General features: G+C 43.2%; 2 protein-coding genes across 5 annotated transcripts; one reads left to right on the forward strand and one right to left on the reverse strand.

Annotated features, from left to right (window-relative positions):
- Positions 1–409: 409 nt before the first annotated feature.
- Positions 410–9,920, forward strand: EEF1AKMT1 (EEF1A lysine methyltransferase 1). Of its 4 annotated transcripts, XR_014617046.1 has the most exons (6): positions 3,659–3,891; positions 4,452–4,601; positions 4,838–4,920; positions 5,572–5,852; positions 7,066–7,356; positions 9,225–9,920. XR_014617046.1 is itself a non-coding variant. In XM_084227099.1 (5 exons), the coding sequence occupies exons 2-5, from the start codon at positions 4,455–4,457 to the stop codon at positions 7,191–7,193; spliced, it is 639 nt and encodes a 212-aa protein (XP_084083225.1). In that variant the 5' UTR covers positions 410–453; positions 4,452–4,454; the 3' UTR covers positions 7,194–9,920. The 4 variants fall into 4 exon arrangements, 3 of the variants coding, with proteins under 3 accessions (XP_084083225.1, XP_084083226.1, XP_084083224.1); XM_084227099.1 differs by lacking the exon at positions 3,659–3,891 and adding an exon at positions 410–453 and having other exon boundaries at positions 7,066–9,920; XM_084227100.1 differs by lacking the exon at positions 3,659–3,891 and adding an exon at positions 2,093–2,190 and having other exon boundaries at positions 7,066–9,920.
- Positions 9,921–13,402: 3,482 nt separating this feature from the next.
- On the reverse strand, positions 13,403–21,816 carry IL17D (interleukin 17D; the record flags this gene model as incomplete). Its single annotated transcript, XM_084226298.1, has 3 exons — positions 13,403–13,718; positions 21,392–21,702; positions 21,802–21,816. 3 exons carry the CDS (start codon positions 21,814–21,816, stop codon positions 13,403–13,405), a joined length of 642 nt encoding a protein of 213 aa, XP_084082424.1.
- Between the last annotated feature and the right edge of the window lie 232 nt (positions 21,817–22,048).

A 22,048-nucleotide genomic window follows, 5' to 3' on the forward strand; every position in this document is an offset into this window, starting at 1 on the left:
GCATCTAAGAACCGGCTCGATTTCCGTTTGTAAGCAAGAGAGGGAGCTCGTTCCAGCCTGACAATGCCGAATAGAAATGGGAAGCCTGGACAGGAGAGCCAGTTTGGGGCGCTGGGCTGCGCTGCAAGGCAGAAGCTGGCGGCTCCTGAGCACTTGCCATGTGACTCGAGGGGTGCCTGTGCTCTCCGGGTCTGACCGGCCGGGTGCCGGAGGCTGTCTGGGTCCCAGCTCACGCTCCCCCCGTGCCTGTGCCGTCACCCACCCTGGCACCGCCGCCATTCCCGGCGCGCTCGGGGCCGGGCCGGAGGGGGCGGGGCCGGGCCGGAGGGGGCGGGGCCGGGAGCTCCGCCGGGCCCCGCCGCGTGCAGCAGGGGGCGCGCGGTCCCCGGCCGGCGCGGGGCGCGGGGCGGGGCCTGGGGCGAGCTGCGCGCGCGCGGAGGGAGCCGGCGGGCGGTGAGTGGCGCGAGGGCAGCGCGCGGGGCGGGAGCGCGGCCCGGGGCCCCGCGCGTGCCCGCCCGGCACCGCCGTGATGGGCGGCGGCGCTCCCGCCCGGGGGTGGTGGGGCCGGGGCGGCGCGGAGCCCCCTCACCCGCCCGTCACCGCCCCGTCACCGCCCGACCCCGCTGCGCCCCGCGGGCAATGGCGGCCGAGGCGCGGACGGGCTGGCTGGCGTCACGCTGTGCACCCCCAGGGGTTCTGTGTGGCCGCAGAGCGCCCTCGAAGCGACACACGGGGGAGGGGACAGCAGGAAAGGGCCTTCTCCGGGAACCGTCCGTGTCCCCTCAGCCACGTGCAGGGGGACAGGCGATCCCGTGCCCTGCCTGCGCGCCCTCCGTGAGACACATCACAATTTCCTTTTGCTCTTGGTGGAAGTGACCACCAGGCCTCCTGACTTTACTTTGTTAATCCAGTGCAGCCTCTGCGTATTTGGTAATCCTCTGAGAGCTTCTTTTGAAGTTTCTGTGTGACTTTGACGCATTGTGAAATTCCAGCTTTTGAGGTATCAGGGCACAAGTCCAGATATTTAGTAGCTTTCCAGTCTATCAGATCAGGACTTCTCTACCTCCAGGCAGGTGGTTGCAGCCCCTTCCAGGTGATTTTCATTAGGGTTGCACACAACTGGCCAGCATTTCTCGGTGTGTGCTACAAACACCGTGGATGATGAGCTGCTTGTCTCAAAGACTGACTTGGGCAGCTTGGAAAAAATGCAGACAACTAGATTTAGCTCCATTTCATGCTCTCTGTCTTTTGATCAAGGTTGCTCTTTGAATAAGATCTTTTCTGAAGTTGCACATGTGCTTTTTATATTTTTGGTAAAAGATCTAAAGGGCTAACACTGTCCTCTTCTTCCTCCTTCCCAGTGATGAACAGCATGGCTTTCCAGATGCATTTTTATTCCATGGCCTTTTAGCAGTCTTTCCTAATGTTTTTTGTTGCCTGTTCTCCATGTGTCATAACTACAGGTGAAATAAATGTACTGGGGACTAAAGACTAGTAATTTTTCCATGGTGTTTGAGTATTTTTTTCTCTGTTTCAGAATTTGGCTATATAAAAATAGACTTTTCATACATGACCGCCAGAAACTATTGTTAAATACGTACAACATCCTTGTGTGGATAAGGCCTTGGAGTTACCTGTGCTGCTCTTATCTCTTAATTTAGGTTTTGTTTTCTTTGGACAGCTTTCATTCTGTAGTGATGACATTTGCCTGAGCAGTGCATCAGCTAATAAGAGAGAAATTGAGCTGTGGACAGGGGAAGGGACTAAGTAGTCTGCAGGGACCTCCAACCCCTTCATCCCACCTGCTGCACTGCAGGCCACATGGTGTAATTCATCACCTCATTTTTCCTGTTTTATGGGTAGATCTGGCCCTTTAGGGACCGGTAGCGTTCAAGTTTGCCATTTTACCCTAGGAACACAAATTTCCCATTTTACCCTGCCTGTTCCTGTTCCACTCTGTTTGAGGGAGCTTACCTCCTTTTCTGGTGTTTTCCTTTAAGTGAACTTTGACTTATTTTCCAAACCTTACGCAGTGTTCTTGAGCTGCTCTGGTATATCTGATTTCCCCCTCTGTGGCTCCCAGAGAGCGCCTGTGTGAGGACAGAGCATGGTCTGCATGTGGAGGGATCCAGGGCCTGGGCAAGCAGGGATTGGTCAGCTGGAGCCTCAGCGGCCTTGGGAATTAAGAAGGTAAAGATTCCCTAAGTGCCAGAGGCACTGTGGGCTTCTGTGCTTCTTCCTATGTCCCGTAGAACTTTGCTTCTGGTTGCTTCTGGTTGCTTCTGGACTTGAGAGCAGTGAACTTAATAGAAGAGATAATGAAGGGATTTCAAACAGTAGAACTGTCTCCCTTGAAGGAATTTACAAGTCTTGTACACATAAATTCACTTTAAGGGTTTTCTGATGTAGTTCTTAAGCATGAGAATGTCTTCATGCTTATAACCTGAGTCAGAAAAATATATTGAATTTTGGAGGCATTTATAATAGCTGTATGTAATATTTCTACCATATGTTCTGAGTTACCTCTCCTCGCAAAACCTCACGGTTAATTACTTCTTGGTTCCTAAGGCTTTAATTTACAAACCAGAAGGAAGAGTATTGAAAAATCAACTAAAAATTATTACTAGATAAAAGATGTCTATGGCAGTATGCCTTTTTATGTTCTGAAACAATGGCAGATTCTTCATCAGCAACTTTATCTGTGAGGGTTTAGATTCATGGGCATGGATTTAGTCCTTGCAAATGCCAGTATGGGCTCACTGAACAGCAAATCAAAAAATTTCAACTTTTGACTTAAAAAATGAAGCTTTCCACCTGTTTCAGTTTCTTAGTGTCAAAGCATAGATATGTTCTTGCTTAGGGGGTAATAGCAGACCAGATTACTGTATGTATCATTCAGTTAATGAAAGAAATGTTGTAAGTTAAGGAGTAATTGTAAATTTCTACCATGTCCTAGCAAAAATAAATTGTTGTACAGAACCTAAAATGGGTCATAGTATTGTGTATTGTTAGAGCATTGTGGCTAGATACTGTGTTATCTGTCTGGAGATATAGTCATGTCTATAATAAATACTTTAAATAATACATAATTTAATAATGTAAATAGTCTTAAAGCATTTGTGTTTTGTTCAATGAAAAACTCGAGGAAAAATAATGATTTTGGTTTTGCTAAGTAGCTTGACTCTGGAATTCTCTTGCGTGAGGCTGATGCTATAGGTGGATCTTTGGGCTGTGAGGAATTCCCTGTTTGGCCAGCCTGGCCTGAGAAACCAGCAAGTCAATAAATGATACTCTGGAAAAGCCAAGTTTTGCAGAGAAGAGCTTTCCTTAGGTGTGTACTGTGTCTGAGGAATTGGCAGAATTATCTCACAGTGCTAGGATAAGGTACTATTTTTCCAGCAAGCAGAAGGAAGCTGTTTTAAGGAAACTTCATATTGAAAGCTCTTTTAGAGCAGAAGGAGGGATGGAAGGGCAGGAGACTGCCAGTTCTGGAGCTCTCCTTGTAATTCAGGGAATGAGGAGAAGAATCATGAGCAGCTCCACTTGAAATTACTCAAAATGTTCACTTGCTGTTCAGGTGGCCGGCGGTTCTTGGTGACTTTTGCATAATACAGGTGTATCCCTGTCTGCATCTCTCGGCTCTGTTAAAGGTGTTGCCCATGTGCTGGTTCTTAGACTGAATGCAGGGAAAATGGTCTCTTGAGAGAAGAATCTTTCTCAGTTTTCTCCAGTTCTTTTCACGTGCTGAATCCTTTCCGGCCCCTCTGTTCCAGGAGGTGGCACCGTTCCCGGGGAGAGCCTGCTGTGCTGCCTGGGGTCGGACGGCTCATGGACGCCGCCTGGCAGAACGCACTTCAGGAGCTTTCTGAAAACAGCTGTACTTCTCCATTGGTACATACCGTGTCCTTTTGGAGCGTCTTAACTGCCTTTTTTTTCTGGTTTTTTTTTTCCTTGTAGGTTTGTGGCATTCAGAGGAATCTTTTTATGGCATGGAAGTTAAAACCAGGTGATACGGAGCTAGAATCCTAGTTTACTTCATTTGGAGTCAAAATTATGTGGCTTTTGAACATGGGAAGGAATGACCAATAGCTATCATTATTTCTAGGAAGGAAGGGAATAATTTCTATAGGGTTTTCCAGATCCACAGGAAACCAAGAACTGTAATGTCAACTTCCCTGTAAGAACACAAGCCAAATCCATGTTGTATAGAAAGGGAACAGTGTTGCTGCTCTTCCTGAATTCTCTGTGGAGACTTGTTTTTTCCAATTGGCCTCTCACTGATTTAATAGCGCTTAAGTAGAGAGAATAAGTTTTCTTTTGTTAGGAGGTTTTCCTCGTTAGCTGCATTCTTGGTGGAAGTTGTTTTACCTCAAGATTATTCTGTTTTAAAAAACATTCACAATTGAAAAGGGTTAATTTAATTAATTTCTTTTTTCTTGTTGACATCTAAGAAAATGGATGATGATGATGACGTTCCCCAGCTTTCATCCCATACATTGGCTGCCCTCCAGGAGTTCTATTTGGAACAGCAGCAGAGAGAGGGCATGAAGACCTCCCAAGGGTTTAATCAATATTCCATTGGCTCAATAGAAGAAGACTGGGTAAGAAACTATAAATTTCAGTGAATGAAGCACAGATAGAAGAGTAGCCCTGACCAAGTTTCTTATGCGGCTGGTTAATAAAATGAAATTAGAGAGGGGAGCACTCAAGATGTTGGTTGTGAATTGAGAAGTGCTATGGATTGTGATCTTCTTCAGTTATGACTCACCACACGTAACTCTGCATAGCACAGCCAGAAGATTTCATGTTGTTTGTAATTGTGCATTATCTTTTTCAGCAACTGAGCCAGTTTTGGTACAGTGATGAAACTGCATCATGCCTGGCTAAGGAAGCAGTTCTGGCAGCTGGAAAAGGTGGCAGGTAGGTTTAATAACTGTGTTGTAGATTTAACATATCTCCTCTGCAAATATTTTGTTTCTGCTATGTAGACAAGAGCATGCAGGTTAATTCATTACATTGTACTTTAGTTTTGTTCAACTGAGATACTGCAGAACTGCTTTGATATTATTTAGTTAATAGTTTATACTGATCTTCCTCTTTGTCATTTTGTTGAATGTTGTAGCCTGTGCCTTGTAAAAGTTTACTGTAAATATTTTTAATTTTTTGAGAAATACAACGTGCTTCAGAGCACATTATTGACTTGTAATTATTTTCTTAGTTTTTATATTATGTTTCTGTAGAGCAGATGGAAAAAACTTGGTTTTCTTCCTGCTTCTATAAACAGTAATTTTTCATTTTTTGAGTGTACTTCCTTGCTTTTCTGAAACAAGATTTTTTCTGTAGTTAAGCTTAAGATCTTTATGTAGGATGGTGTTGAACAGGTAATGACTTTCATACTTAAAACTTTGTTACTAAGATACTTAATTGTTAGAATAGAGGAACAGTACTTTATATTTTTGGGACTAATGTTTAAAATGTTTTCCCAAAGCTTCTGTGAAGACTGTTGTAGAGTTTTGTTGCTGTTGTTTGCCTTTGAAAATTGCAATTTTAAGTTATTGTGTGTTTTTTCAGGATAGCGTGCATTAGTGCACCGAGTGTGTACCAGAAACTGAAAGAACAGGATGGTGAGGATTTTTCTGTGTGTATACTGGAGTATGACAGAAGGTTTTCTGTGTATGGAGAAGAGTTTATCTTTTATGATTACAACCACCCTTTGGACTTACCTGAAAATCTCATGCCACACAGTTTTGACATTGTAATAGCAGATCCACCCTATCTGTCTGAGGAATGTCTTCAAAAGACTGCAGAGACCATCAAATACCTAACAAAAGGAAAGATTCTGCTTTGCACAGGTATAAACTAACAAAAATATTAGGTCCCCTTAAGTAGCTTTTTTCTCTCTTTCTAATGACAAACTTACATGAGACAAATACTAACTCAATAATGCTGAATTATCATCAATTTAAGGAGGAATATGTATCCTAAGCTTTTTATTTGAGTACTTGAGTTCAACCTTTATTTTAAACAGCAATGGGTTTTAATAGTTCAAGTCAGTACTTTTTTCCTATGGCATTATGAATTTTACTAAATTTTTGAGGAATTATACAATCATCCAGCAAAATTCCAAAAAAACAATTTTTCTTGTAGAAAGGCCATTCTCTATAATTGCAGTGATTGAAATCTGGAATGACAAACATATGGCAAGTTATTGTTATGTCTTAGGCACTGAAATAAAGCAGGAGGAATTAAAAAAGCAGTGATAAAAGCAGAAACCAGATAACTAGATATCTGTACTAGTGGGTCCTTCTTTAGGAAGGTGCACTTGCTCTTTTGGGAAGTGATGTGTGTCTACCCAAGTCATGGCTTTTCTTAAACTGTATTGTTAATAAAAAAGTATTGTTATTACTGTATTGTTATCTCAAGACATCCAGGAAACCTTTCCAAAAAGCAAAGGTAAAAGCCCCTCTGTATGTACAATTTGAGGGAAGGCACCCAAGCAGGCAAAATAAAGAAAAATTAAAATAATGTGACCATGGAAAGCCTGCTCCTTGGTTTAAGTGCACATGGCAGTGACACGCAAGGGTGGTTCTCAGAAGTTTTTCCCTAGAATGGATAGGTGGTCCTTCAGTTTACTGCTCAAAGCAGTGATTTCTCAGCGTGTAGCTGCAAATATCACTCCATGGTTTATGTAAGTGAAAGAGTAGATGTAATCTGTTTGCATTTCCCACAGCTCCCTACCATTTAACTTCCTTGGAATGTAGCAAGAAGACTGAGTTCAAGTTTGGTTTCTGTAAAAATGGCACTCATACCGTCTACTTATTTTTGTGAAATTTCTTGGACATTAATTTCCTTGGGATGTCTTCCATTCTTATAGATTTACTTTAAGTTTCCCAGATTCCTTTACAACATAGTCTGTTGTAAAGGAAGTCCGAGAGTGTGGTTGCTTTAAGCCTGTCTTCCTTAAAAAAAAACAGACTCTCTATGTGTTTGGGAGGAGCTATTAAAAAAGTTCAAACATTCTGTTACTATTTTTTTTTATTGAATACCAGTTATTTTTTGCTGCAGGTGCAGTCATGGAGGAACAGGCAGCAAATCATCTTGGTGTGAAGATGTGCACGTTTATTCCAAAACACTCACGAAATTTAGCCAATGAATTTCGATGCTATGTGAACTATGCTTCTGGACTGGACTGATTCTTCTAAGATCATCTACATATCTACAACTTTTTCAGTCAAGCTTCTTTCTGTTTACTGTCAGTTATGCCACATTTTTCAGGGCTGACATAGTCAGCTCTGAGTACTGTTTTCTGGGATAGCTGGAATCAACACGGTGTGATAGCCTCTCTCTTTTAAATGAGTAAGCATTTGCAGCTACTGTGTTTCGTATTAGGTAAATGCAGACCAAGCAATGCAGGTGCTGGATAATGGGAACTTCTTTGTTAGAGTTTCATTTTAGCTGGTAACTTTTACCATTTGAGGACACATCAGTGACCTCTTTGAAGTGATTTTAGCTTATAACAACACATAGGTGTTTGCCTTGCAGGCATCAGAATCGTCATTGCCAAAGAATGTGATACTTCTGTAGTAATGTGACCCACACATGTCCCTTAAATCTTGAATCATAATGGCTCTGATTAACCATAATGCCTGCTTTTTAATAATTTCAATATCAAACTAAAGAGGATCTACAGGTATGTCAAGTTACAAGAATGGTTATGATTTTTTTCCAGCTGCCTGGTTTTATTTTTTTTTCCGGTTCCAGAGACAGCAGCAGAGCAGTAGAATAGAAGCGTCTTAAAAATCATTGAATCTTACAGGGCCACTGAGGAATAATATGTTGATAAACTCCCACTGTTTCAAATAGAAAAATGTTAGATTTTATATTTAAGGTTTAGACTGTATTTCAGTCAAAATAGATAATACATTGGAAAGCTGTGCTTTGCATAAGTAGAGATTTTTGATAACTGGGAATTTTAAAGCCAGTTTTCACTAACCTTTTGACTACATTACTGAAGTATTTTTGGGTGAAAGTTAGTTCATAAATTTCAAGGCACTCAACACTTTTATAATCTCTAAAAACACTCTACAAAACACAAGCACTTGTCTTTGTATGTTATACTGTGTAAAAGTTAACAGAAATACTGCATCTACAGGACAAATCACATAAAATCAAGTACTAAATTTATTTTGTGGTGGGAATAAGCCTAATTTAGCTTGTGAGACAAGACTTTTTATAAGGCAGTGATCATACTCATATTTCTGCTGTTTGGATGCAGATTTTCCCCTCTGATGGAGTAAACAGCTGAGCAGGAATAATACAGATGGATTCTAATCCTCTCTCAGTGCTCAGAGAATGGTGTTGTCTGAGCTGAACACAACAGTGGTTCATAAATACCCACCAAGCCACTCTAGCTCTCCTCCCCATTTTCCAAGAGATCTGTTTGCTTCCTAAGGCTTTTCCCTCCTCACATTTTATACCTGTCGCCTCCTCCCTGCATGCAGTGTTCCTGGGTTCTGTGGTAACAGTTTTCTTCCTCTTGCACACACCTTTGTTTCTGTCAGGCTGGTCACAGGTTGTTAAAACAAGAGAAGTGCAGCAGAGGAAGCGCTCGCAGGGAGAACAGGCACCGGCCTCTCCTCTCTGCTGTGTGAGTCCAGGGCTCATACAGTCTTGCCTTTCAAACCAGATGCCATCCTTGCTGCTGAGCCAGAATTCCCCTGAAAATGACTGTCCACAGGTGAAATACACCTGGCTTTAGTTGTTTTCTGGGAGGCTACATCATCACTTTCATGTGGCCAGTTTGAAAATAAAGCAAACCAGAATGGTAACTGCATAGCTGTTGGCACTAACCTGTACTTTAAACTGGTTCATTACCTCAGCGTCTTGCACACCAAGCAGATGGAGACAATGAAGTAACTCATGAAACTTTGTTTTCAACTGCATTGAGGCTTCAAGGGGGACAGGTATGATTGCCAGAAAGGATGATAACTGCTCCCCTGCCACCCAGCTAAATTAGAATGTGCTGTTCAAATCGAAGCCTCACCAATTTTGCTGCTTTGTTGGCTTCATTTTGGTAAAGGTGTTTTATTGAGCTCTCCATAGCAGAGTTAAAAGTCAACTTTGCTAACTTCATCAGAGATATTTCTTAAAAAGATGAAAGTGCACCATTCAGTTGTACCAAGAAGTTCACTTCCAAGAAAATCACTGCTGCTTCTCACATGTAGGTCAGACTGCTTTGAAAAGGGGCACTGTGAAGATGCATAGTTATGGAACTGAGGGTACATGAAAATCTGTGCAGATGCACCCAACAGAGCAGCCCGTTGTCCACCAGCCTCCCTCTTAAAGGCCTGGGGAGTGCAGGCAGCTGTCCAAGCAGAGCCTGACTAGTGGCATTTACAGCCTTCATCAGTGATGGGAGGTAAACTATTTTTGTCTTACTTGATTCCAAGGAAGTAGCTGTTTCTGAGAAGGGTACAAGTCACAAAAATCCATAGTGAATTTGTGTTTTGTGCCAGCATAGTAACTTTAAGAAATAGTATGTGACAGCAAAACCCTCTTTTCTTCTGTAACAGGATTGTGAATAAAAATGTCAGTGTCAAGTAGTGACTGACTACTGGGGGTGTCTCATGGGTGGACTTACTGTTGGAACAGACTGTGTTGAAGTGTCAGCACCGTGCTCCTTTTCCAGTGGCATTTATGACTGCGCAGCTACAGCCTCTTTAAACTACCCTAGTCCAGGCAGTTATGGCTGTTCCCTCATCCCAGCAGGATTAATGGGTGTTTATACTTTCTGAGCACATCACAGCCTTTTTCCCTTTTCCTCCTGCTGCTTTCATACTCATGTTCCCCCATGCAATTCCATGTTTATGTGTAGCTGTAGATTTTCACTTATTCAGACAGACACCTTTAGGTGATGACCAGCAAGTAAACCCAAACTAGCATCTCAGGTTTTCCTCAGCCTTCCTGAATGATAGGAATTTTCCAAACTACCTTAAGCGATACTACAGACAAGAAAATAATCTCATTACCAAGGATATTGTTCTGTGTTTTGTGTCTCCTAATGTATTCCAGGGACAACCTTGTTGAAGGAAAAGATTTTCCTGGCACAACAAAAAATTTTCTCAAATCAGCTGCAGCTGCCAGATAGTTCTAGCTTTGAATTGTTTGCATTTATTGGGCCTGGAGTTGGTTCAGTGAGGCATTTCATGTCTTCCTTCTGTCAACAGTTTGTGAAGCCTTGAAGCAACTCCAATGAACACTCCCTCCCCCATGCAAATTAAAGGCAAGTCTGCGGCAGCTGTAACTAGAGGGCTGGAAGCTGGAAAATGTCACACCACATTTGAAGTGAAACTGATATAAATCCATGATGTGATGACCTCGTTAAAAAAAAACAATTCCAAACAAATGCAAACTACATTTACCACTCAACCTTTCCCACATGAGTAATGTGGAGAGAAAGGATATATGGAAGGATATTTTGAAGGCCAGAAAGTGTTTGTTTAGCTAATAGCTCTTGATGTTAAGTATTAACAAACAGTTGCTCACTGACAAAATATCAAACAGTTGCTCGTGCTAAAACATAAACAGCTTTTAAGAGACACCTAACTGGAAAGCTGAATCAGGAAGCCAATTGGCTCAGCTAAAAAGTCTGTCACAGAGGAAAAGGAGGATTAAGATGGAAAAATGGGCTTCTGAACAAAATAGCATAAAGATGCCTGAACCATGGGAAGCTTGCTGCACTTATTTCAGTGTGATGAGAAGGAGGTCACCAACACAAGCGCTCTATTGATCCATGGAGGTTTTGCAGTTCTCAAGTACTTTCAATCATCCACTTTCTGAAGCTCTCTATAAGCTAAAGCATCTATTTTTCTGGAGTGGAGAAACTGATTATGTTTATTTACCTGATTTTAGCTTGCACCTCCCAGGAATTCCCTGAACATGCTCTAGTTATTTGAAAACCTCAAAATGACTCCATAATTTATGTCTGGAGACCAAGACAGTTGCAATTAAAAAAAGATTTTTTTTTTTTCTCCACATCATGCAAATATATACCCATGTGCTCTAATAACTAATTTGTTGCAGACAAATTTGTATAACAAAAGTGTATGGGCAGACAATGAGTTCTGCTGGAGGGCAGTATTTGGCCAGACTTAGCTGGTAGCCCCTCTGGGTATCTACTAAATGTTAAGTACTGCATGGTTCGACATTTTGCTGTTATTGTTTGGGTCATATTATTGCCTGTTAGGGTGAAGACTTTGCTTTCTATGCCGTGGAGTCTGAAGGTTCAACTTCATGCTGCCTTAAGTGTACATGTGGAAAAAAACCTCACAATCTAATGGTGAAACTGGAAGGGATCAAGCTACTGAAACATCACCTAGTGCAGTGTTTCTCCAGTTTTGTGGGTCAGCCTCCCTTTTGAGACCCTCTGATTACCATTTCCCTCTGCTCAGAGGGTGAGAAGTTCCTCCACATTAGGAGGAAGGAAAAGAGGTTGTAACTGCTGCAAGTATTTTCATTCTCTGGGGAAAAGGTAACTACCTATAATTGCTGGCAGCAGCCAGGCAATTAGCTGTTCTCTGAGTAGTATAAACATTTTATGACCATCTCTGAACTCACCTTTGAGAATCCCCTTGAGATAGAGGCATCACAATCAGAGGAAACACAGATCTAAAGACAAGGAGAATTGAGAAAAAGCATCTGCACAAAAACCACAGCTACAACCTTCAATCTGACATTGTGATGGGAATCTTTATTCATTTCTGGAGTTCTTAAAGTTATTTTAGGCTTTGTAAGAGGTTTCACAGATTGCACTGTAAAAATACTGTTACGCTAGACTGAGTCTGAGAGAGCACAATCAATAAGGATGCACCAAGACATGGAGTTGTCATATGACTTTCATTCTGTCTTCAACTTGTTAATTGTGATTAGCTCATAGTCTTTCCATTCTTCATCCAACAACACTCCAAAGAAGAGTGTGTTTATGTAGTGTAGGGGCTTTCTCTGCTATGAATTAAGGCCAATTTCAAGATTCATGATGTAGCAGATACATTGCTGCATATGATGTTTATTCTGTAAAGATATTGCAGTCATAATCCTTCATCTGTAAAAGAGATTCTCTGCTGTGCATTCAGAGGTTTATCTGTTTTGGCGAGTGTGGCCCTCTCAGGAATTATGTTTGTGCAAGGCATGCCTGGTCGTTCCTGATTCTCATTCACTAAGCTGAGTCAACTTAAGTCTCTTGTTCTGGAAATGCAAGTTTTTGTGTATGCAGGGTTTCTGCTGAGGGCCTGCCATCAAGTTCCATCAGCAGTAGGCTGCACAGATGGAAGGCTGCCCATCTGCAGTGTCAGCTTTTGCTCGTGATGATCGTCTATTACATGTAGCATAAGGAGAAATGAGTAACAGCAATTGTAAAAATCAGCTGGATTTAACAAGTTTGGATTGGCTGGGACTCAACTCAAGGACCTCTTGTAGGATCTGTAAGTTAAGACCTAGTCTGCTTACTCACCTGCAGCACACCTGAGCTGAAGCCAATCCTTGGTACTTACTTTTTAATGGGGAATCTCCTCTCCTAAAATGAGAAAGGTTTTGGCCTTTCAGCTGCATGGAACACAGTTTCATCACAAGGAAGTTAAGCAGTCAGTGATGGATGAGGTCAAATACAGAATTCTTAGGACCCAAACTGTGTTTTTGCTAATTGATATTTTCTGTGTAATTAGACATAGTCCACATCAAGAAAGTCTGCTGCATTTTTACAATATTCTAGCATGTTTTTTCTCAACACCTTTGAATCCTTAGCAATTTGGCAAGTTTAAAAATAGCAAGCACATAGAATATTGCTTCATTAATGACTCCAATTCCGCAAAGGTTTCCTTGTTGTAGTGTATAAATCAGCCAAAGAGGTAACAGCTCAGAGGCAAAGCTTGGAGCCTATGCAGTATAAAGGGAGGCTCTCCCAGCCTGAGAAATTGTCCTTTTAACTGCTGATTTGTCACATGTACAGCAGCTGTGTGATTTTTATACAAGTGTACTTAAAAGTAGAATATAAGAGATTCCTCAAAAATATCTACAACCAGTAGCCTGCTATAGTAATAGCTACCATGTCTTACGGTTGCATAATCTTCTAAAATTTACAGTGAATAAGCAAAGATAAAATGTTCTGCTCTAAGGAAAAACAAAAAAAGGCTACTTTGGAGTTTGCAATAATGAACTAAACAAGTTTACATGACCTAAAGAAATAGAACTAATTGGCATCTCTAATGATCTGAGTGACTGGACTTATATCTGAAATAACCATAAACAGAAAAAGAGGGTGAGTGTGTTTGCTGCTGCGGTGCAGTTTCCTGAGGTGGTGAGGTGATGCTGTGAGGCCAGTACTGAAACATGACTTTTAATACATTCTTCATTCTGACGAGGGCTTGTTCTGGCCCACCAGCAACTTCACTTCTTGCTTATCTATGCTGGAATTGACGCTCTCTGCTTCCTTTTCCTGCTCGGGGACGCAGGTGCAGCCCACGGGGATGGTGATGTAATCCTCGGTGTAGACGTAGCGGCCCCCGGCGCAGGCGGGCGTGCGGCGCAGGATGACGGTGGGCATGAACACCGGCGTGCTGCGGAAGTGCAAGCTCTCCTCGCCAAAGATGCCCATCAGGCAGCCTTTGCACAGGCAGTAGGCTTCGGGAATGTATTTAGGGTACCTCGTGGGATCATAGGAGATCCTAGAGGAAGCAAATACAGATTCATTAGTACCTCTAAAACCAGGTATATTCATCTGGAATTATATAATCTTATAGATTATTATAATGATTATATCATGTTTTTGTTGTCTTTGCCAGGAAAAACAGCTGTACCTGTTGCTGTCTGTGTTCTAATTCGTAAGATGTAAAGAAAAAAACATGAACAGGTTACAGAATAAATTAGGTCCTAGTGCACATGGAAGTATGAAGTGTCTGGCTTTCTGAATTGTGAGATTCAAGGGTTTAAACAGAGTGAGTTTTGCATTTTGGGCCAAATGGGTAAACAGACCAATAAAAAGGATACTTGGGCATTTCTAAACTTTTTATCTGCCTTGAGTTCTTCAAAAATTGGTACAAATCTTTGTTAACATTATTATTGTTAAAGCCACAACATGATGTTTTAAAATTTAGTAATTTAAATAGAATTTAATTGTACTGTAGGTTTTTCTCCCTAGTATGTTTGGGATCATAAATGTGCCTTCTCCTTGAAAGGAGAACTCTCTATTGCTTTTCTAATTTATGCCTACTGTATCTTCCTCTAATCACAGAGGAGAAACATTTTCATGCCCACACTGAGATAAACTGCAACTTCCTGGGATGAGGCATACACAGCTTCTCTGGGCAAACCGTGCCAGTGTCTCACCACCCTCACCTCTTAATTCTTACCAGTATCTGATCTAAACCTGCTGTCTTCCAGTTTAAAGCCATTATGCCTTGTCCTATCACTCCACGTCCTTCTCCAGCTCTCTTGTAGGCCCCCTTTAGATACTGAAGGCTCAGCCTTTCTTTATAGGAGAGGTTCTGCATCTCTTTGAGTGTTTTCATAGCCCTCTCTGGACTCACTCTAACAGGTCCTCGTCTTTCTTGTGTTGTGATCCCAGAGCTGGATGCAGTCCTCCAGGTGGGATCTCTTAACAGATCTTACAGTGATCTTAAATCTTAATAGATTTAAAGCAATTTCTAAATTGTGTTTCCCAGGGTTGGCAGCACTTCCTTGGGTATCAGAGTGTTCACCTTTTATCTCTTCAGGCTGTCTCTGAGATGAGAGGAAGTTTCAGGTTTGGAAGAGACAGAACCCTAAGTCTGCCTCAGGCTGTGACTGCAGTCATTGTTAGTCAACAAAATCTGTGATTGTGAGAACAGGCAGCCTGGCTCTCCCCGTCACACCCCCCTCTGAGTTGACACTGGTGTTTTTCTGGTCACAGGATTGATCAAGGAACTCATTCAGCTGAGGAGTAACTCCATCAGAAGCTGGGTTTTGGTCTGTCAGCTGTCTTGCCACACATATACACAGAGCTCTGCACCAACAAGCCAGAGTGAACAAGCAGCTTAGGAAGGGACAGAAGGGAGCTGCCCTTTTCAGAAGTATTGCCAGTTTATCTGGTCAAAGGAAATCTGGAATCATAGCTTTTGCCAAACACAAATTGGATTATCCTGTCATCGGGGAAAATAGACTTTTTAATTTATATATATTAAAATAATTTGTTTTCCTCACAAAACAAATCTGACCAGTTCTCTAATAGCCAGACACCTGTGATGTTGCAGATATTTTTTGCAATGCTTCTCTGTCCCATTTATACTTGCTTACTTTCCCCAGGAAATACTTTCATGTTACAGGATCTCATACCAGTGTGAAATAAAAGGTCTGGTAGACCAGGTAGAAGGGAAGAAAGGGGAACACAGGCCTTTCTACTGTGATACATTCCCATTTCAAACTCAAGTGTGAGTAATTTCAGTGGTGGATTGTTAAACACACCATGTGTTGAGTTAGTGGTATTTCCTCTGCTGTATTATCTCTAGCACCTGGTTTATGATGTTACTGGAAAGCATGACCATGCTTCTGCATGCAAACATGAGAGGTTTCACTGGTAATACTGTCATTGGAATCAAGGTCTACAACCACCTTTCTCCTCCAGATTCCCATGTGGAAAAAGTCAGGTATTAATGAGGTGGGTTTTTTGAAAGATGGTGTGGTTGTGGCATGGTTTTCTACTTTCCAAGGGAAAAAATCTCTTATATTACTGAGTTCGATGTTAATACATCATGAGAGGACTGGAAGGAATCAGAGAGAATCCAAATTTAGTGATAAATTCAAAATATAGATCTGGTTTTGCATCCAGACCAGAACTTCAAGGCTGAAGCCTCTAAGTAATGCCTCCTGAAATTAATACCAGAACTCAAATGTCACTAAAATTTGGAGCCATATACAAGGTTCTGCATCTTCAGCTCAAAGCTGTTCAGAAAAGCTGTATAAATAAAACCTCATTTGTGTCTCTCTAGGCAACCCAGACCTGCTTGGGTTGGAGCCACTAAAAAACACCAACTACTATAAGTCATGTTTTAACATCTCCTGGAAGAGGGTAAACATTTTTTGTTGGATTAATTAACCAGGTAAAAATGCATGCTCCAAGTTCCTGATATGTCTTTCCTTACACCCAAGAGATGGATGGAGCTGGGAGGAATGGTGGAGAACCACAGAAGTGCAACTTTTCCCTGGTACTGAAATGTCCCCTGCAGCCTTGTGTCACTTGCTGTGGCCACTGCTGCAAACACAGCCCAGACACTTTGATGGGGATTGCCCGTGTCCTGTGAACTCAGGTCCCCACTGTGGAAGGCCGAATCTGCCCTGCCAGCGCTGCTGGTTCCCAAGTGACAGCAGCAGTGAGCTGTGCTGGGCTGCTCTGTTCCCGTCTGCTGGAACAAGAAGCAGGTTTGTGCTGAACTGGAACTGCTAATGAAGTGTGACTCGGCTGCTTTTCCTTATGACCCTACGAGCGCTTTGAGAGCTCCCAGTGAAAAACAAACTTCCTGCCATTTACGTACTAAGCCTGGAAACTCAAGAGAAAATTTTCTGTAAGAAGTAAAACTCTTGCAGAGACTTAATCTGCCTTCTCCTGTACTGCTACTTTTATATGTCGTATTTTTAATAATATTGTCACTTCGTAATTTCCAAGCTTCTGATTCCACAGGGTCAGATGCTGTGCTGGGGCAGGGAGCCGACTCTTCAGAAAATCACTGTTAGCACTGGGCTAACAGCTGGATGTTATCAAAAGTCTAATAAGCAGATCATCATCCCCTTCCTTCACACTCTGAAATACTTACAGGATTAAGAGCTTACAGCTTTTTTTCCCCCTTGCCAAGACATTTATTTCCCTATGGCAGGTGTTCTTTTGTTCATGTAATGCTTTATTTTATATACAGGCAGCAACATAGGTATTACTGCTGTAGGTAGCTCAATGCTTGCACAGAAATAGCCCAGTGCTAACTGATCTTCTGAAGAGTTGTACAAATGTGCTCAACTAAAAAGGATGGCAGCTCTGCACCCCCTTGTATTCTTTCCCTCGGCTGCATCTCTGGGACAGGCACACCATGCCATGTGGTAATGTTAAATCCTGGAAAATGCCTTGGATAAGCTTCTAGAAAATCACTGGAGTATTATTTGAAGGAAAGCCCTCCTGTATGACTTTGTTCAAACACACTGCAGACAAGCTTGGCTTTTACCAGTGAAAAATGACTTGCCTGTATTACTTGTATTAAGAATTTATGTAAATGAGCACTAAACCAAGGATCCTTTTAAACTGATTTTTGAAAAACAGAAAAAAACAAGCTGGGCAATGTTTGAGAGAGGGACTGGCTAACTTGGCTAACATCATCGGAGCAATACTGACAATAAAAGTTAAATCTTTGTAAGTTAATCATTAGTATATGCAGGATTAGATCCCAGAGGCAGAAACAAAAACAACAGGATTTGGAAATTCAGAAACATGGATGACTTCTTGAATACACATAAAGAAATTTTGCTAAACTCACGTAGAAGTGTGTTTGCAAATTAGTTATGATTGTTATTGTAGCCTTAAGACATCAGAAAATAAAAACAGAGCTGATATACACAGCTGGCTAATGAATATCATCTGTGCTCTGCAGCACCATGAATTGAATCACAAATTAGCACTACCTGTAAAAGTGCTGCTGACTTCAGCAGGATCAGATTGTTCAAGGTTTGCTCTGAACTTTATGATCAGACCCCCACAAATGTTTAGGCAGACATTTAAAATTAATCCTTTTTATAATGGCTCTTGTTCATGAGCAACTTTTCTTTGCATGTCTGGAGCTGTGCTTGCACTGCTAATGATTCTCCATGATTGTGGCTGCTGTAAATGTTAACAAGAGCACCCATCCTGTGCTGTCAGCAGAGTTTGCAGGTCCACCCATACCATTAATTCTTGTTAAGCAGCTCTGACCCATAGCAGTAGCCAAGTGGCCCATGCCAGAACCTCCTTGTACAAGCAGGCTTTCTGGATTTCATTGACTGTCCATGTAATACTGCTAAAATGGACTAGCAACCCCTGGATAGATGTCACAAGCTGGCACACAGCCTGATGATTTCATGGAAGGATGATTTCAGGGCACAACTCCTGTTGCTGGCTCTCTTTCTTTAAAAAAAGCTGGGTAATTTGTAGCCCAACTTCCTGAGCTGCTGAGCAAATCCAGTGTGCTCAACTGACTTCAGGGAACTCTGCTGTCTCTTTATAGCTCTGCAGAGCAAAGAGTGATTCACGTGATTAAACTCTGTGCCCTGAGTTATATACTGATCTCCTGTGGCCACCAGGATGGAATTTCAGTATCAGACACATGAACAAGTATTTTTCCCCTAACTTTTGCCTTAAATACCACCTGTTGGTTGCTGCTAGCATCAGGGTCGGGGACCAGATGGATCTGAGGTGCAATCCATGTACAGCTCCTGTATCTCTGGTTTGCAGCAAGCCAAAAGTGATATAAGTCTTGATTTTTGTATAACCAAATTAAAAGACCAAGTAATGGAAAATAAACAGTAAGCACAGAGCAAAGATAAGCAAAGAAGCCACACAAGGACTATCTGAGCTTTGAGCCAGTCAAACCTAATTCTTCCACACTTAAACAGAATGACAGGCTTGGGATACAGATGATGCAGTAGAGTCAACATTACACATAGTTCTCCACGTAATATATTTGATTCTTTCTCATAAATGCTGATATGAAAAAATTCCAGTTGACTTGGACTGAACAGTCATGTGAACAGAAGAATTACAAGCAGCAGCATTAAGCAGCTGGGAGCAGGTGCCTGGGGAGATATTCAGGGGAAGGTAAGTAGAGCCAGACTTAATATCTTTATTATTAATGACCTGGAATAGGGAGTATAAACAGTATGTTAATGAAATCTGCAGATGGTAACAATGGGAAATGCTACAACGCCAATGAAGACAGAGAAACAGCATGAGGTATCTCAGGCATTAAAATGCATGTCAAAAAGAAAAAAGAGCCTTTATGCACAGAGCAGAAATGAACTGCACTGCAAGTCTTTAGGTGCAGAAAAGAGCAGGATGTCTGTGAGACGCTGGAACGGGACAGGCACCTTGATGCAAATTTCAAGTAGCCAAATTCAGCCTTTGAGCAGTTTCCTATCAGGACATACAAGAGGGGTCTGCCTACAGTGAATCTATTTATGAGCATGCACCACTAGAACAACTTTGGTGATTCAGAAGGCAGTTGAGGAGACAGCAGTGAATCTATGAAGGGGAGCAATTTACAAGGGAAAAGAATTAAATGCAAGTAAGCTTGTCAAGAAAATGCTGTATGGAAGAGAGCTGTGTGCAGTTTTTCAGATTAACACTCCAGCCATGGAGAAGAAATTGTTGGGATTGTGTAAGTGAAATTGATTAACCATTGACAAAGCCAAATGGGACATTACTCGCAGTCTTTAATGGAGAGATGTGTGTCCCTCTCAAAGATATGGAGTAACTCTAATAGGATTAAGGAGCTTCCAGGGTACCCAGCTGAAGACCACAGAACAAAACAAATATTATATCTAGCTTCAAAGTCTATGAGATAGCACCTAATGCACTTTAGCAGCCTTATATTTTACACTTTTGTTACACATCCTGAGATATCTGTTGCTGTCTCATTGCATGCCAATGATACACTAAAAATGAAGTCAAAAAAATAAAGATGTAAATGAGATCTGTTACTAGACAGAGTGCTCAGGCCTCTTTACCCTAGAGAAATATTTTCCTCTCTGAATATAATTTTAGATTTTGCTTTTAATGGTGTAATACTTCTTCCCCACTATCTTGAAAAATTCCTAGCTTGGAGATGTCATCAAGTTACTTGTATGTGAATGGTTAGTGGTCTGTCTGAAAACACTTGGATGAAAAGTACAGTGGATTTACTTTTGTAAGCCAAGCCCCAAAGAGCAGCTGGTTCTCTGTTAAAAAGTAAGCCTATACAGAGCTCCAACTGAAAATAAATACCTGCCCAACAAGACGTAAGGACGAAGGCACTGTTTTCAAACCAGAGGAACAATTTTCTGATAGCACTAGTATTTTGTAAAACCACTATAAAAAATACCTGAGCCCCACCGTAGGTGTTTTGCTGATGGTATTTGCTTTGTGCACTCTTAGGTAGCTTAAAAAGCCCAGTTTTCTTAGAGGAAAATGTATTGCTAAAAATATTTTGCTTATGAAAGGCTTACTGAGCAAATAAACCATCTTTCTCTCAGCAGGATTACTTCTTACACTAAAAGCGAGCAAAACCCATGCCATAAAATAAATATTTATTGGAGAGCCTAACAAGGAGATAACTGTTTGCTGAATACACAGGAACTGCATCAAAGTATATACCAGGGATAATGTATAAAAAGTAGCAAGAAAGTCAGTTCCTTTTAAGTATGCACGTTTTAGCTTCCTGTTGTCTGCAGTCCTTTACAGAAAACTGTAAACAGAACTCAGTCTTATTCAAACCACCAGAAGACTTCATAGTCTTCTGAGAATGTGATCACACACTGGGTTTAGTGTACTAGATCAGTGGTTTCCAAGCTTTTCCAGAGCTTCCCATAGAAGTGCAGGCCCTTGTTTTGTGTATTAACTAGCCTCACAAACAATTTACTTTACTTAGTTGTTTTTATGCTCCCTAAAAATAGTCTGTCAGTCCCTGTTCCCACCTCAGAGGAAGGAGGTTTGCAAAGCACAGGTTGAAAACACAGGTGTAGAATGCTGCTCTACTCATTCCTTGCCTACGGTCTTACAGCAAAGGGGACATCGAGCCCTTGGGACTGTTTGGTAGGTGAGGATATGGCTCTGTTGGTGGGTGACCAGAACACAGACTGAAGTATTTTAGAAACAGCAGAGCGTCTGGAGTCACATTTTTGGGAAAGCATCTGGGCCCCTCTGTGGCTGCTGCAGAGTCAAGAGGTGCTTCTTTGGTGGTGGTCCTTGGCTGAGGGTCCTCTGATTGCCACATATGACAATTTGCCCAAGTAACTTTTTGAGGATGGTCTGTGCTCCCGGGTGGGTGTGGATGTGGGTGTGAGCTCTATCTCACAGCTTGCTCCACCTCATTCATTTCTCTTTTTGCCCATTAGACATATTTCTCACACAAGCTGTTTTTACATGATTACCTTATATCGCCTACTTAGACGTGTGCTTTAGCACCTTTCCTGGCTGCTGCCCGGTGCCGCGGCCACCCCTCGCCTCCCTCGCGGCCCCGGGCACGGCGCGGCAAGGCTGGCGGAGCCCGGCGCTGCCAGTCCCGCACGGGGACCCCGCCTCGGCTCCCTTCAGCCCGCCGGGCCCCCTGAGGCGGCCGCACCTCCCTTCCCTTCCCCCGGCGCCCGGAGTCACCTGTATGCCCAGGGCGATGCGCTGCGCAGGTTGACGGGGAGCCGGACCCTCTTGTCCGCGGGCGGCCGTGCCCCGGCGGGGCAGCTGGCGTTGTTCTGGCGGCCCGGCGGCTCGGGCTGCAGCGTGTGGTGGAAGGCGCTGAGCATGCCCGCCGCCAGCCGCCCGTACAGCTGCTCCAGCAGCTCCTCGGGCCGCTCGCCGCAGCTCCGGGTCCGCGGCGGCCGCTGCTTGGGCGCCCTGGCGGCCTCCGGGCGGAGCGGGAGCAGCGCCGCGCAGAGCAGCGCCAGCAGCGCCGCCAGCGCCGCCCGCACCTGCAACGACGCCGCCGTCAGCGGGGATGGGGACAGCGGGGACACCGCGCCCGCCCGCCACCGCCCGCGCCCCGCAGCCCCCGGCCCGCAGCCCCTTACCCTGCCTCGCTGCATGGCGCCCGGGCTGCTTCTCCTCCAGGGAGCCGGGGAGAGCGGCGGGCTGCGGCGCCGCGCCGTGCCACTGGCTCTCCCGGCGGAGGAGCTGTTGGAAAAGTGCCCCGCGCCTCACTGCATCTCCCCTGGCCTCGCCTGCCAGGAACATGTTCGGCGGCGCTCACGGCGGCGGCGAGCGCTCGGCGCCGGGCGCGGGCCGGTCCCGCATCCCAGCGCTGCCCGCGGCCCCGGG

Source organism: Fringilla coelebs (genome assembly GCF_963513975.1).
Source record: "Fringilla coelebs genome assembly, chromosome: 2".
NCBI lineage: Eukaryota > Metazoa > Chordata > Aves > Passeriformes > Fringillidae > Fringilla > Fringilla coelebs.